The 16,734-nt window shown below is 38.2% G+C and overlaps 3 protein-coding genes across 4 annotated transcripts; 2 read left to right on the forward strand and 1 right to left on the reverse strand.

Moving 5' to 3' along the window:
* LOC109949826 lies at nt 781-5,121 on the forward strand. The gene is made up of 3 exons (XM_020566449.1): nt 781-1,008; nt 1,775-4,492; nt 4,591-5,121. The coding sequence occupies exons 2-3, from the start codon at nt 1,868-1,870 to the stop codon at nt 4,867-4,869; spliced, it is 2,904 nt and encodes a 967-aa protein (XP_020422038.1). The 5' UTR covers nt 781-1,008; nt 1,775-1,867; the 3' UTR covers nt 4,870-5,121.
* On the reverse strand, nt 5,267-6,670 carry LOC18774082 (F-box protein SKIP8). 2 transcript variants are annotated; one of them, XM_020566450.1, is made up of 3 exons: nt 6,504-6,670; nt 6,064-6,253; nt 5,267-5,898 (listed from the first exon to the last, which is right to left on the reverse strand). In XM_020566450.1, the coding sequence occupies exons 1-3, from the start codon at nt 6,534-6,536 to the stop codon at nt 5,324-5,326; spliced, it is 798 nt and encodes a 265-aa protein (XP_020422039.1). In that variant the 5' UTR covers nt 6,537-6,670; the 3' UTR covers nt 5,267-5,323. The 2 variants fall into 2 exon arrangements, with proteins under 2 accessions (XP_020422039.1, XP_020422040.1); XM_020566451.1 differs by having other exon boundaries at nt 6,064-6,408; nt 6,504-6,668.
* Nucleotides 10,563-15,167, forward strand: LOC18772724 (phosphatidylinositol:ceramide inositolphosphotransferase 1). The gene is made up of 12 exons (XM_007205532.2): nt 10,563-11,284; nt 11,426-11,515; nt 12,164-12,250; nt 12,364-12,432; nt 13,112-13,192; nt 13,672-13,743; nt 13,896-13,956; nt 14,046-14,148; nt 14,333-14,428; nt 14,527-14,573; nt 14,664-14,791; nt 14,901-15,167. Exons 1-12 carry the CDS (start codon nt 11,252-11,254, stop codon nt 14,979-14,981), a joined length of 948 nt encoding a protein of 315 aa, XP_007205594.1. The 5' UTR covers nt 10,563-11,251; the 3' UTR covers nt 14,982-15,167.

A 16,734-nucleotide genomic window follows, 5' to 3' on the forward strand; every position in this document is an offset into this window, starting at 1 on the left:
TATCAACAATTATAAATTAATCACAAACCCAATTGCGATAGTCCTAACGTTCTCACTGGATGATACAAAATGAAACAAAGCTTACTTTCTTCGTCTTTGCACTTGTTTGGAAAATTATTATTTGCACCATAAATAGTTATCATTCACCCTTATAAATGTGTTTTTTCTTAAAAATGTTTTTGTTCACCGCTCTTAATTAATGATGAGCAGTGTCATCACATCAATTGTTATCGGATAAATTTAATTTTTGAGATTTGCGTAACATGTAAATTAAATATACTCATTAAACGACAATTAACGTCTTAGTGCTCACCACTAATTAAGTGTTATGAGCAAAATATTATCTTTCTTATTTTTAGCTCTTTCGGATAATGCTCGATGATTTTTTTGGGGATGATTTTAATTTAATTAATTTTTGGTAAAATTTATAGAGAAAAGACAAAGATTAAGTCAAAGTTAAGGAGCTCTCAAGTCCGAATAAAACCAAAAGAAGGGAAGAAAAAGCCTTGTATTGGTTTAATCATAGGTCAGGCGCCTAAAGCCACTGCCCAGCTCCAATCAGAGTGGCCGCTGACGTCAGATACAGAGAACTTTTCGGGCCCCACATCTCGTGGGGATCCGTGACAAAGAAAGAAGTCTCCTGGCTGGGACCCCAATAGCCACCTCCCCCTACAATGATGTGACCGCACTCATCATGTAGCCTCATACCTACACACACCTCAATGCATATCAGCCGTCCGATCAAAAACCGAAACGATCTCTGCACCGTACCACACACAAACACTCTGCCTCTGCCTCTGCCTCTTGTCTCTTTCTCTCTTTCTCTCTCTCGGTCAGAGTCAGCAAAGCTCAGAGTGACAGTGTGTGTGTGTGTGAGCATTGCAGATTCTCTGTGCTCCTCTGAATCATCGTCTTCTTCTCCGGTGAAAACCAAAACGCACTCACGAATTTCAAGAACAGCAGATTAAACCAGAACCCGAAGCGGCGTCGTTCTTGGCCTCTGTGGCGGTAATTCTTTTCTTTGCTTATAATCTACGTTGCTTCGCGCGGCATTTGTTTTTTGTTTTGCTTTCGTTTGTTACGTTTCGGATCTATTTCGGGATCGGAGCGTTTCGGTAAATGCGTTTCTTCCATTGTTAAAGAAGCTCGTGTGAGAACTTGTTTGGCTAGCTAGCGCATTTGCATTTGCATTTTTGTTTATTTGTGTTCCGTTTGGTTGCCGAGAAAGTAGATGCTGAATAAAAGACAATGAGTTGTTTTTCTTGAAATGTCATTGCTGTGTGTGAGGGGCTCATGATTGGAAACTTACGAACGTAAAAGGCTTTATCTTGGTTCTTGTGCATTTTACATTTCTTCGTTTTCTATTTAGCCAAACAGAACAGAAAAGCTTGAAGGTGTTAGCTTTTTGTTGTGTGATTGCTGCTTTCTTAGGGTTTTGTTGGATCTATGAGTCCTTGCTTTCAGTGTGATGATTTCTGTGGTTACAAGACTGGATTGTTTAAGCTATGTCATAATTTTATTTCCTTCTACATGGATCTGTTCTTTTCTTTTTCTTCCATATGAGTTTGGTGACATCAGGACTTTACAAGTTGTCCCATTATTATTGAAAAGTGCAAAAAACTCTCTGTATTTGGTTACCTTAAATTTGGAATGTGATATAATTCTTCCCTGTTTACCATCTGCATTGGATTGTTTGATCAAATCCTGTGTTTTACAGCCCCCTGATTTGGAACTTATGTGATTATTTTGATTATCGTTTTTCTTTTCTTTTCAGAATTTAAGGTTGGATAAGAGTGAGTGGGAAGTGAGAACAGATTTCCACACTGTGCTGGCAGCTAATATGTGAAAATGAAGCTCGAGAGCTACAATGCAATCTGATGTATGTCCAAGTAGTCGCTTTGTAGAACCTGCTGAGGATATGGGATCCAGAGTAGAGCTCAAAAATAGTTCAAAAGAGCAGAACAAGTCTACCATAGAGGACAAGGTTCAACAGCCCCAAATGAGTCGAAGAACAAAGCATCTAGAGAAGGTGAAAGTGAGAACTGGTGTTGGTTTGCCAGAGTATGATCTGCATCAGAAAGCAAGACAAGATGCAGGTGATAGCGCCTTGGTCCAAGAAAAGTCTTTCCGAAATCGGCATAAGCAGAGTATGAAGGCGAATGCAGCTAAAGTTGATGAGCTTGTCAAGCACATGTCAAACTTGCCCGGTTATCTTCAGCGCCCTGAGAGAGGAGAGAACGTCAAAGAAAAGGCATTGAATGTTGGGGTTCTGGATTGGGCTCAGCTAGAAAAATGGAAGCACAAGCAGAAACATCCCCCAGAAAAAGGTAGCAATAGTTTATTGAGCAGTAGCCGAATTTCATCCTTGGAAAAGACTATTGGATCATCTACATCGTCTGATCTGGTTCGCACCGGGACACAACACTCCTCGCGCTGTTCCAATCTTAAGTCATCTCAAAAGGAAGGCCTTTCTCAGGGTGCCAAACCATCTATCCAGAAAGATGTGCGCTTTCAAGACTCTAAAACTGCTTCGAAGAATGCCATTCATGGGCACAAAAAGATACCCTTCCCCTATGGGTCTCGTGGAAGAAACCACTCAGATATAATGGTTGATAAGGGAAAGGGAAAAGATTCAGGTCAGAAGATCACTTCAGAAATGGGAAATGCGGCAGCAAACTTGAAAAGTTATGGAGTCTCACTCGGTCAAAAGGAAGAGGTTAGCACTTGGGATGGTCAAGCTAAGAATACCAAGGAGTTGCAAGAATCAGATATCAAGAGGAAGAATATTGATCGAAGAATCATTTCGGAAAATCCAGAGGGAGCTATGTCGTCTAACTTGGGAAGATATGATGTCTCACTCAGTTCAAAAGGAAAGGCAATTGCTTCCGATGATAAAACTGAGAAAAGGATGGAGGAGTTGCAGAAACCAGATATCAATCTATGTCATCAACGTTTCCCTGTTGAGGAGAATACCACTGTTCTCTCTCCACCAAAGGAATTGCCCCAAAATGGCTTTACAGAGGTACTGGAGCTTTCAAAACCAAGAGCATCACGGGATGAGCTTGTGACAGAAGCTAAAGGGATTAGCTTCTCAGGTGGCTTTTCTACCAAGGAGATGGACTTTGCAGAACTCTGTTCTGAAGTTCCACACTCATGCCCACTGCCTTATGGAGTTGAGTTTAATAAAGTGTCAAACATGATGTCAAGTGGCTCAATCAACAGTAACAGTATGGGGCCTTCCTTTGTTCCGTCTCACTTGCGCTCATGCTCAAAAGGAACACAAGACCTGCTATATGAAGATAAATTTATAGAGAAGAAAAATTCAGAGAAAAAGCTTACCCGTTCAAGTTTTGATACTTCAAAAACATCAGATCAAGAAGAGCTGGCAACTAGAAATGGCAGAAACACAACTCCCAATCGCCGATTTAGCTTCAGCTTAGGTCGGCTTGGTAGAAGTTTCAGTTTTAAGGAAAGTTCAGATATTCCACAGTTAAGTTCCACATATGTGACAGCCAAATCAGGTCCTGTGAGATCTGGAACTTCTGATTGTCCAGATAATCCAAACAGAGAGAAGGCAAGTAGTCATAATAGAGCTAGGTCAAGCCCATTAAGAAGGTTACTAGACCCAATACTGAAGCACAAGGAGGCAAATCCACACCATTCTGTTGAAGCTATTAAACCCTTGAAAGCAAATTTTAATTCCTTTGTCCCCAGGCCAATCAATGTCAGTGACTCGTTACAAGCTGCGAAGAGTGAGGCATCATGGGTTCAAGCTTTTTTGCAATTAACAATCAAGAACGGACTTCCTTTGTTTAAATTTTGGGTTGACAACAACAGCAGCTGTCTTGCAGCAACCACGAAATACTTATCATCTGGAAAGGATGATGTAGTCCAATATTTTACATTTTACTCTGTTAATGAAATCAAGAGAAAAATTGGTGGCTGGATGAGCCAAGGAAGTAAAGCCAAAAGTTGTCGCTATGTTTACAACGTTGTTGGTCAAATGAAGGTTTCTAGCTCTGACTTCTCCAACGTTGACGGACAGAACTTCAGTAAGTATATGGTAAGAGAGTCTCTGTTGTATGGTGTTGAGCTAAGACAAGCAGATCAAGAATCACCAAAGTTCGTACCAACAAGGGAGCTTGCTGCTGCTGTTGTCAAGATACCTAGCAAAGACTTGAGCCATGCTGAACAGCAAACTAACGAGGAAGTTCTGGAGAAGGGCTACGCCAAGTGTTCACCAGAGGATAGATGCTCTTACAGCTGGGAAGACAGTACTATAGTCATTCTTCCAGGTGGTGTCCATAGCTCACCAAACAAAGGAGAACCTTCACCACTAATTGACCGTTGGAAATCTGGTGGGTTATGTGATTGTGGAGGTTGGGATATTGGTTGTAAACTGCGTGTTCTCTCCAACCAGAACAAATCCTGTCAGAATCTGAAAGCATCCCCATATTATCCTTTTTCCGATCATTTTGAACTTTTCGATGAGGTATTCATTTTTGGTTTCGGCTAAGCGCCATCTCTACACCAGACAATTGGTGATGTTGTTTTAGCCAATTTACATGTTGGTTTTGTATTTCATTTCAGGAGGGAGCACAGCAGAACAGGCCAGTTTTCAGTTTGGCACCAGGGAAGGATGGAAGCTACTCGATTGAATACAATACATCACTTTCTTTGTTTCAAGCATTCTTCGCCTGTGTTGTTGTGATCAGCAGTAGGAAACCGTCAGATCTGTCTGAAGTGAGTAACAGGTCAGAAGCAAAAGTTTTCCAGGAACCGAGTTTGATTGGAAACAATGGAATCCAGGTGACAGGGCCAGCAAAATATGCCCCAAATCCACCAGTGTCCCCCATTGGAAGAGTCTAGCTTCATGCAAGCAAAGCCTTTCGCTGTTCAAGTCCAACAATCGATGGTCTTCAAGATTCAAGAGGCAGCTTATAGAACTCCTAAAGGCATACTATCTCATAGTCAACAAATCATTGTTGTTTGAAAACTTGCATGAGTATGACCCTTGCAATTTTGTGCTGGTTGTACTGCAGTACCAACATTACCATGTGTAAAGGAAAAAATGTCGTTCAATACAGAACTCAAATACTAAAACTCAACATCTTCGAAGAATGATGGTGTAAATACTCTTATGCAGGGTTATTTCAGATATCATAGTATAATGCTCCGTGATGCATCTGGTTTTTAGTTTAAGATTACAACATTTTGAAGTTGAACAGGTGAAAAATTATACGCAAAATCTGGCAAACAAAGACGAGAAGACGACAAAGGGGCAATATAGCCAAATTTCAAAATACAATATAGTTTGTAGGTTTCACAACTCAAGAACTGAAGCATGGTGAATGCAGATAAACCATTTACCATCAATTCTCTCAAACACATTTGTTGCAAACTGTCCCCCCCAACTGCTACCCTTTGTCTTAACCAATTCCACACAAGAAACATACCCTACATCCCCTATAACACGAACATTGACATCTTTCAGCTCAATCTCTAGCGGGAATTCATAGTTCGCCCATACATAGTCCCAGCTAGTCATAACATCTTCATAACCATATATCCCGCGTGCACCGGGGTGCACACAACAGACTTCTTTCCGGTTGGCCCAAAGGGCTTGCATGGCAGCCAGATCCCCAATCCTGAATGACTCATAAAATTGAGCATTTGCTGCTAAAACAGAAGTTGTACTATCTTGGCGCAGAAGTTTGAGGCTATCCCTAATTTGTGCTGCTTTAGCATAGTTCTCCTCTGCAATGGCAATGTCTAGATCACGCTCCAAGGTTTGCACATCCAATAAGATGCTTTCGCCACTTGCATTATCCTTTGAGTCATCGCCTTTCACATTACGTGGTCTTAATAACCGCAAACCAGAGGCCTGAATAGAGGATGCTGCACTGAAAAAGTACAGATTAGAAGTGTTCAAATGGATGGTACATTGCACTCAAGGCTTTGATGATCATGTAACAGTCGAAACCTTACAATTTATGGGTAAATTCCTATCAGAGGTTTTCAAGATAAGCACTTAGATTACAATGGCAAGGAAAATAAACTTACTGGGTCTTTCAGTCCGCAATTTGATACGACGATCCCCAGGCAAAAACTGATTTTTATTCCCCCTTCCAAACGTCTTTGCTACAACTAAATTGTATTGCTTTAAAGAAGGTGAAGAGAGATGATGAAGCATCCCGAAACTGTAATTGCAGGAACACGGCAAGCTGTAAAATTCCCTAAAAGAACCATTTCCCTAGAAAAATAAAGATCAAAATAAGTCCATATCACCTCAACTTGAAATGTAAGAAAGTAAACAACAATACAGGAAATAATTAACAAATTCAAGCATCTTCCATTCGTTTCTTTCATAACTTTCAAAAACCCAATCCGAATTTGAGATTTCCAACACTGTGAAATGGAAATTCAGAAAGAAAGTAAGCTTTTTTCATACAAAGATCACAACTTTAAAATATACATATACTCTAAAGCTTATCATAACTCACATTTAAGCAGTAACTAGATCCATGAAGCGCCATGAATAAGAAGGAGAAGGTTTGCAATACAGCCCAGAAATTATATAACGAATAGGTCAGGGGTAAGGATAAGGATTAGGGTTAGGGCTTTGAGCTGTCAGTCTCCTGCTAATAGTTACAGAACCTGTAGGAACTGAAAAATTAGGACCAGTGGAGGGCATTTGAGAAGACAAAACAAAATGGGCCTGATTCAATGGGCCGGCCCATATTTTAGCAAGTTTAGGTCAACTTGGTTGGGCCTAGGCCAAACTTTGGACCTTCCAGAAAAGATGTCGTTTTCCTTCTCGAAATAAAGAAGAGACTCCTTCCAAGAAACTTCTAGGGACATATCGTACTTGTTGTAAAGGCTCAATCGTGTAGTGGTGTGGCTCCAAAACATTCCAAGATTGAAAAGATTTCTTAATGAACAAACAACAATACATGTGAATGTCCACCATTTTCCTTGTCAACGACAAATTGCACCCAAAAACAATAGCATAAGATTATTTCAAATCGCGTATCTCCAATACTTTATTCTTCACTTTGTTTTTTGTTATTCTCTAGGAAATTTCAATTGCTCAAACTTACTTCGTTGACAACCAAGTTTTCTTGTTATTTTAAACTTCTAGGACTTAAACCATATTTTCAGGGACGGACGGACTCAAGATTTTAAAATGAGATTGGCTAAATTTACTTTACGTTCAAACCTACTAAGTAGATAGAAAACTCAAATGAATTTCATTGATAACAAAAAAATATATATATACACCTATTCATGAGGAAATAGCTAGCATATTTAATAAAGTATAATATATTGAATAAGAAAGAACACCAAAATTAATTATAAATCCTATTTGATAATTAGTAACTCATAAATTGAAACTAATAAGCCCCAATTGCAAATCCTCAGTTGATAATTCATAAGTATCAATTGCAAATCCCTAATTAATACTTTATAAACTCCCAAAAAAAAAAAAAAAACTCCGATTTTTCTTGTTATTTTAAACTTCTAAGGCGGGGGGAGACTTAAACCATTTTCTCACATGGCATGTTTCATGGATTTTAAGACCTAAAAGAGTGCTTCGTAATCAAACTTTTTTCTATGTATATTTTGACCAAGCAATTAACTTGACTTGCTCAAACAAAAACAGAAAAATAATTGAATGGTGGGGGCTAATAAGAGCACGTTGGTCAACAGTTGGAAATTTGGTCCAAGGCAATTGAAATATTCAAGTTTTGTGAAAAGCCACTCTCCTCCGTACACCTAAAGACTTTGGTCAAAATTGGAAAGCTCTTGAAGGGTTTTCAAGGAGAAAATTATGAAGGGGATCTGATAAAATCCGTGCACATTTTTTGACAGACCAATGGGATCTTCGGAAGGGCTGTGTGTGGTGTGGGCATGAAATGGGACTCTTAGAAAGGTTCAGACTGGTTCACGTAAACGTAACCCACAACGTTAGATTTGCAGAGTACGTAACACAGATTTTTGTATTGTGATAGTAAATTATTGACAAGTCATCAGATTTTGCATGCAGCAACAAGAAGTGGTTTGTTCAGTGGTCCTGGTTTTATATAAGTCACGCTGACCCTTTCTTCCTTGGTTGCTGCCTGCCTGCTTATAGTTATTTTGATGCCCCTCTGCACACAAAAAAGTCGATGACATAGAACAAATATTGTCCATTGAGCAAACATCAGTGAACTTGTCTAACAAGCCCTCCCAAAAATCCAGGATTTATGAACTTGTCTAACAAGTATTCTATTTTATTTGAATGATTTTAATTCTTTACTTTTCGTTCATTTACTTACACATAAAGAATTAAAATTTTTGTGAATTTTATGTTAAAATCCATAATTAAATACTCTTAAAATAAGAAATCAAAAATAAATTAGAATAAAGTAGTTGATGCGATGTTTACAGTTGTTCATAAACGCGCATAAAATAAGAGACTGCGAAACTCTAATACATTGGAATCGAGAGAGCCTATATGAAGGGATTGTTTTAAGCAGAAAAATGGCAAAAAAAGAGGGTTTGGTTTGGTTGGTGGGTAGAGCTTAGCTATTCATAGTGGCATGTATAATAAGTAAATAAACAAAACAAGAAATAATTAGAGATTCAGGATTGGAGAATGAGAACGGAGCAGTGGTGAGTGGGGAGAAGAAAAGAAGCGTATAGAGATGGGGAATCTTTTGGGTTTTGGCACGGAATGGAAGTAAAGATGTAGGGAGGTCATGTGACACGTCACGTGGAAGAAGCCGCCTTGGCCGTTTATTGTCTTCTGGTTGACTGCCTGGTCTCTCTCTCTCTCTCTCTCTCTCTCTCTCTCTCATCATTCGCTGCATAACCCCTCCTTTAACCCAAACCACCTTTCACTCGTTGACCACCATTCACCAGTCCATTTTGTTGTGCCCCTCCTCGCGTTGCCCAAGTCATTGACGGAACTACCCTTCTCCAGTAACTATCTTTTTGGTGATAATATTATTTGTTTTTTATTTTATCAAATAGGCCATACCCGTACTAATTTATTTTTTTTGTCGTTTGGCAGTAAATTATTTAACAACGCATAAAGGTGAGTGATGGGATTATGCTGCATAAAGTTATGCAATCATCCAATTCTACTGTGTGAAGTCATTGCGGTGGATGAACTGAGATTTGCAAATAAACCAATTCTAGCCACCCAAATCAGTTTGAATTGATTCGCTGTGTTAGAATTGGCCTTTTGGTAGGTTTAACTTTAAAATTTGAATTAAATTATTTATATCATGCTAATTAGCCACATTATTAATGATATATTTCACATTGCTAGAATCTACTTAAAATTGTACGTGTTCAATTAAGTGTTACTTCTTTTCATCTTTTTTGTTTGTACCCCGTAATAATATTCATCTAGCAGCTTTGATGCTTCTTTCATTTTGAATGCAACACTTCATTTACTTTCCTAATTTACGTCATCAGCTTCTTTTCTTCTTCCCCTGCCACAAGCAAGAAACAAAATTAATGTAAAAAAGCTTATTATAATATCCTCGAAATCACAAAGCTCAGTGGGGAATCTACCTTTCCCTGTATAGGTGTACGTAGTTTACACAAAAAAGGTTAAAAGAAGTCGTTGGAAGAAGTTAATGGGTGACAAAAATGCCGAGTCAGACAGACAACTCTGTGCTCTATAGACTATACAATGTAGCTGTAGCAATGCTATGTTCACCTCAAAATTAACCCCCGCCACCAATCAACACCCTCCTCCCCTATTTGGCCTTGCCAGGGCGATCCCACGTGGCTTCCACGTGCTTTTGCTACTCTCATTATTACCACTCGTTTAGGAAAATTATTGAGTGGCATCCCAACACTTAATATTCAGTGTAATTAATTCACTTATATTATAACGTGTGTATATTTATTAAAACTATATTCTTTGATCGCACTTATTACAAGATGCATGCACACTTTATTTCATTTCCATATTTTCGAACTTTGAATTTTTTACATAAAATTGTTATTGATTTTGAATAATAAAATGAATAAAAATGGAAGTTTGAAATTTAAGGAGCGGACGAGGGAGTCTGTTATCCTCGTTTACGGAGCCCAAACGTGGGGGACCAGAGCTCGAGGGCATTATCGTAATCGAACCTGGAACTTTGACCTCATAAAACGATTAATTAAATAATTAACAAAAATAATAATTTCCTAAATCTGAATTTACGATAATTATATAAAAATTAATGCAGGCTAAGGCCGGACGATTGACCGCCTTCCTCCGCGGCCCGCACACTCTTCCCCATAGTAAAACTGTAATACAAAATTGCCGCCCTCTTTTATTTTATTTTATTTTCCTATTATTAAAACAAAATATACAGTTATAATTTCGAGAACGAGAATATCTGCTTTTACCTCGTTTTCTCAAATTTAGTTTATAATTTTTTAAAATAAACAAATAAAAAAGATTTTACTGTTGAGAATAGTTAGCAAGGTTCAGTCATCAGTTTCGCAGAGAGTAATAATAATAACAAGAGCGAGAGAGGGAATAAAGAGAAAGGGAGGGGAGAGAGAGAGAGAGAGAGAGAGGGGTCGGCCATTTGTAGAAAAATAAATAAAAAGGGGGGGCTTTTCTTTCTTTCGTTCTCCCTTTCTCTGTCTCAATCTCCTGTGTGAGAGTTTCTAGAGAGAGAGAGAGAGAGAGAGAGAGAGAGAGAGAGAGAGAGTGAGTTTTAAACATTTTAGTGTGGTTTTTGAATTGAATTGAATTGAATCGTGCATCTCTTTCTCTGTCTCAACTGTCGCCCCCGTGTTCAACTCGCGTGGCTGGCCCAGCACTACCAGACACACACAGACAGACGAAGAAGCCAAACAGAGAGAGAGAGAGAGAAGAGAGAGAATAAAAAAGCCTTTTGCTTTTCTTTTTCTTCCGTTTCCCGATTTATCAAATTGTACGCGTTATTGGTCTCTCTCCGCTTGTAAAAAAGGCCTTTGGCTTTGGTGGTGCCTTCCACGCCTCCACTCAAACTCAGAGCCGCAGAAGAGCCCTTCAATCGCCTCAACAATCAGATCTCCTGGGGTCTCAGTGGTGTCAATTCGCGGCTCTGATCCCCTTCACGAACCGCTCTAAACGACCGTGTTTTGTTCCTCTCCTTCTTCTTCCTCACATTTGATTCGATTTTGAAGGGTGCCCAGCAATCATGTTGTTGACCTTGTGAAGTAATATGGAAGTTGTGGTTACACCAATAATAACAACAACAACAACTAGAAGATGACGCTTTACATTGGTCGCGAGTCATCAAAGGTTTGCTCTTTTTCACTTTGCATTAATACCTTTTTTCTCTTTTTAAATTCAGAAACGCAAAAAAATTGCCTTTTTGTTGCTTATGAGTTATGACTGATGTGCTCCTTTTTCGTTTTTGTTTTGTATTTCTGATTTGAGAAGCTCTGGAAGAGAATTTGCGCTGAGGTCATCACCGAGATCAACCTCCTTGCCGCGAATTGGAAGTATCTTCTTGCCGGTCTTGTTTGTCAGGTGCTTCTTCTTCTTCGTCTTCTTCTTCTTTTCTCACTCTTAATTTCCAAAGCTCTTCACGTTCAATTACTCTTTTGGTTTTCAAACTTTTGGAGCTTCCAAATGAGCTTTGCTTACGGTGATGAACAATGGGTCAACCAGCTTTTTCTGATTGAGAAAGTAGTTTACTATAGGCCTTTTCATTTTGAAGGCAAGAAAAAAGAAAGTTGAAAGTTGGTTCTGGTACAAGGTTAAGATCATGGTTCGACATTGTGCGAACTTTGAGAGAAGATGTATGCTTTTAAGCTTCAGAGGAAGTTACCATCAGTTTAGAAGCGTGTGACGGTTAAACAGCAGTTTTCTACTAAACAAATGCTACTATCGCCAATTTTATTTCATCTCCTAATTCAAGTGTGCAACTTGGGATGCATTGATACATCGGTGGTGCTAGTGAGGTTTTTGGATTTTGAAACTGATTCAGGCTTTCTTCACCTATTTGATGAATATGTTAATGGGTTTTTATCAATTTAAGTCCATCAGACTAGAAAAAGTTCTTTGTAAGCAGATATTTTGAACAACGTTGTTTTGTTTTGCTCTTTGTAATTTTCATTTTTTCCCCATGTTGTTAATTTATGTGAGCTTTATATTTCAAGTTCATCTCATTTGCAGTACATACATGGTCTAGCTGCTCGAGGAGTTCATTATATACATCGGCCAGGGCCAACACTACAGGATGCTGGCTTCTTTCTTCTTCCGGTTCGTAGCAATCAATTTTTGTTTCATCTGTGTAGTGTGAAATTGATCATGGGAAGTGCTTTCCTATATTCAATCCTGTGTGTTTGCTATAATGAGTTTGGGTGTCTTTGTAGGAACTCGGGCAAGACAGAGCTTATATCAGTGAGACCCTGTTCAGCTTCATCTTTTTATCCTTTGTGTTGGTAAGGTTCTTCCGTGTTGTCTTTGTTATATTTCTTTCATCTCTATAACATAGTTACATGTGTCTCGTTCTGTTCAATTTAATTTCATGGGGATTGTAGTTGTGTATATATTGGCATTGGCGACTGAATCTGCATGTTCGTGTGTCTTGAATTTGCTATTGATTCATCAAAGCAGTTCATAATTTTTGCCCTCCTTATTGGAATAGGCTTCTGTCAGCATCTCTTCTATGACACTAAAACTGATGTGCTTCGCGACTTACATTCATGATTAATTCTGTCAATTTGTTTAACTGACTGATTTCAGCTGCAGATCATATGAATAACTGAAAATGTTGTGAAACAGTTTTTTTTTTTCCGCTTTTTATAGTTTCTTATTTAATAGCTTTTTATTTCCTTTAAAGTTTCAAAAGTTTGAGGGTGTTTTATGCAATACTATCTTTTAAAGTAAATCACTTGAACTTAACATGTTATCTGCTGTCCATGTTGGTTTTCATTTTATGGTTATTCCTTTTGAACTTTCTAGCCTGTCTTTTTCTTTGATTGATTAGCGTATGGTTTCAACTTATTTGCCCACTTGTATTCTGTTTATTCTCTGATAAGTTCCAGTTGTGCATTTCTGCTTTGCAGAAAAGTTTACATTATTTGTATTTCCCTTAATGTGGTGCATGTTCTGTTGCAGTGGACTTTTCATCCTTTCATTTTCAAGAGCAAAAAGATATACACAGTTCTACTATGGTGCAGGGTTCTAGCATTCTTAGTGGTAAGTAGTGATAATTTCCTTTTTGGTTTTTGATTTTTGATTTTTTACTTTAACTGATTTGAAATCTGGATTCATGCCGGTGTGATATATGAGAAGGATGAAATGGAAAGTTACCTCCAGTAACAGAATTTGAGAAGTTGGTTCTGTGATAAACTTGGAATTCATTTTGTTTTATTATTTTGTTATTTACTTTTCTTTTACTTGTACCTGATTTGACAAACTCATGAGAGTTAATTTAGTTCTAATGGTTCATTTGATATTTGGAATTCTATTAGATTTCTTTTCTTGTTTTTTTCCGCTTTTAAGTCATGTCTTGAGTTTCTTCTTTTTGACGTGCTGCCTGAGAAAGATAAGTCGTGAATTGAAACTTTTGTATGCAACAGAGAAAACAAGACTTCGCCATTTAACTTTTTCTGTGAACCGATGGTGACAAACAAACCCCTACTTTTTTTTCTGACAGTTTCTACTGTTTATTGCAGGCATCTCAATTTCTCCGGATTATCACATTCTATTCCACCCAGCTTCCTGGTCCAAATTACCATTGTCGTGAGGTAGGCTGATTGTTTAATTTCTTGATGTTGTTGTGTTCCCTATGATGTGGTGGAGTTTAATTTTTATTTACTTTTGAAATTTTCTTTATTGGTGCTGTGCAAAACTCTCTGTATGTTGTAGAAAGCTAAGAAGCTCTATTTTAATTGTGCAGGGTTCTAAACTTGCCAGGCTGCCTCCTCCGGATAGCGTATTTGAAGTCCTCTTGATCAATTGTAAGATATCTTGTTTTACTCAGATAATTTGGCATATTGCTTCTAGTATTACGGCTTTGTGCTGATTTTGATTTGCTAAAAATATGCAGTTCCGAGGGGTGTACTTTATGGTTGTGGTGATTTGATTTTCTCATCGCACATGATATTTAGTCTTGTCTTTGTGCGCACTTATCAGAAATACGGTACACAAAGGTAAACCTTAGCTTCTGAGTTTAACAACTTGTGACTGACATGAATTTTAAGTGCATTGTGTTTGGCTTACCTCTAAGATAAATTGGCTTCTGGGTTCTGCATAATAAAATTTGTATTTAATCTCTCTACCAATTCATTTTTCTAGATGTACATAGTCTTGAATGATTTAGAGTTGTCACTGCAGATTTATAAAGCAGTTAGCTTGGTTACTCGTTGTGATCCAGAGTTTCTTGATTGTGGCATCGCGCAAGCATTACACGGTTGACGTTGTTGTAGCATGGTATGAAGATTTTTGCATGCTTTCATGTTTACATTTGTTTTTAAGCAGATGAAAGTTTCCAAGTTATTTATTTGGTTGAATAATATGATTTCCTGCAGGTATACTGTTAATTTGGTTGTATTCTTTATTGACAAGAAATTGGCAGGTTAGGTTGTTTCCATTTGTTTTTTCTAATTTCTCCATATTTTTGGTTTGGTACCAATGAGCAGCGGTACTAACATAGTTGTTATTGCAGAATTACCTGACCGGACAAATGGAGCTGCATCTCTCTTGTTACCCCTAAGTACGAAGGACAAAGATAGTAAGACCAAAGAAGAGAATCACAAGCTCTTGAATGGAATCTCCGGAGACCCTGCTGATAGGGTATAGCAAATCTGCACTTCTACAATTTGAATTTAGCAGTTCCATAGAAATCAGCAGAGCATTTTGTGATATGGACTAGAATTTACAGTTTTTGCTGTTATTTATGCAGAGGCAAAGAACTCAAGTTAACGGCAAGACTCTGGACGAGGTAAACACAGTACATGTTGATGCTACAATGAACGGTGCATAGAACAGAAGGGACGGTGCTGCAACAAGCAGACTTTTGTTGAATGGCTTATTGTCTATTAGGACCCTGAGTTGAAATGAAAGGTTCTGTAACATGTGTGGATGGGTTCTGTGCTGGAGACATATATGACATGATTTGTATTCTAACGGAAATGGAATTTGGGTTACATAGTTTTCACATTTTGCAGTCCTGCTTGCGTTGTTCTACTTACAAGTTATAAGGACTTCATATGATCATCATCTAATACCCAGCATCAGCACATGCACCATGGGACTTAGAAGTTACACGGAATTCTGTTTTTACCATGCAAGAGTTCCCTTTAAAATCAGTAGATCTAGCATGTCATAGCTTGATGAGAGAGGGAAGGGAGCACATGATTTGTGCTGTTGGTCCAAGTTAGTGCTTCCTTCCCGTCTATTTTCTATATACAGCTATTGCCCCACATTGTCTTGTAGACTGCAGTTTCCTTGTATGTATGGAACAGCACAAGATTTCTCATCCGGAAAGACCTCTCCTACAAAACTGAAACCTCACCTCACATGCCCTCTTCTCTTGTCACGTGGAGGGATGACGTGCCTCCCTGTCTTCTTTCTATCACAATCACATTACAAAACTTGGTTTTTTTTGGTTTTTTTTGGGGGGGGTGGGTGTGGAGGGGGAGGACTTACTTGTGACGGGGATAGCATTATTCTGCTATCTCTGACCAATAACATAATGACACGTGAAAAAGTAATGCAATTCCCATTGTATGAGAGTTTCTTTCCAATGGGGTTTCTTTTATCACATATGTAATATTAATGCAGTCCAAGAAATTGGGTTTTCAGAAGGGAACCAATTTTAATTTCTGAAATTGTATTTCAAAACTTGATTGCAGCCGTGCTGTCTTTGCTTTGTGATCACTACACAAATGCTGAAGGAGATTAGCTTATGCTGGTATCGTCTTAGATTGCCAATGCCTTTTGTTGAAAATGGGGGAAAAAAGGTTATGGTATAAAGTTGGCATCCTTGTGTACTTACACAACAATGCTTCACGAGTAAAAACTAATATCTTGATTACTAAACAATTATATTCCATTATGGTGTCAAACAAAAAACCAGCTTTTGGGCATACCAGAGTCATATTATGGCATGCATCCGATGCATTGCACCGGATACTCACAGAAAAAAAAACAAAAAACCTATTAAACCCATTTTTGTGTGAGTTTTATGTGTTTGTATTAGTGTCGGACGAGTACAAAGCGACTCTACTTCATGATATACAGACCCAAACATATAGAGGGGTGATTTGAATTTAACCCATCTAAATCAAGCTTTGACACCAATGCATCATTGCAAAACCAGATCTTTATCTTTGTCCTTTAATTATTATGTTCTGTTGTTGGTTATATTTTAGTTTCAAATATATGCCCTTGGGATGGGCTGTATGCTGTATCTGTATTATCACAGCAAATTTTGCTTGCCCATGTGAGCTTTCTGTTGACACTTGACAGCATAGAGAGAGGCCCCATATGTATAGCTGGGCCATCTTATGAGTTATATATGAGATGAGATGAGAGGCAGGATAAAGATGAGCAGCATATTGCCCCACTCTCCTCCATCACCAGAAAGCACGCTGCGCAATTTCAGCTGCAAAAGCTGGTCAATAAAGAGAGCAATTTTTTTGCCAAGTCTATTTGTGTGATCTATTTTATCATATGAGCCTTGTCAATGTCATGATTGAGGCATGTCTAAACTAAACTCTCTAAAAAACAAACCA

The sequence above is a fragment of the Prunus persica genome, chromosome G6 (assembly GCF_000346465.2).
Source record: "Prunus persica cultivar Lovell chromosome G6, Prunus_persica_NCBIv2, whole genome shotgun sequence".
Taxonomy (NCBI): Eukaryota; Viridiplantae; Streptophyta; class Magnoliopsida; order Rosales; family Rosaceae; genus Prunus; species Prunus persica.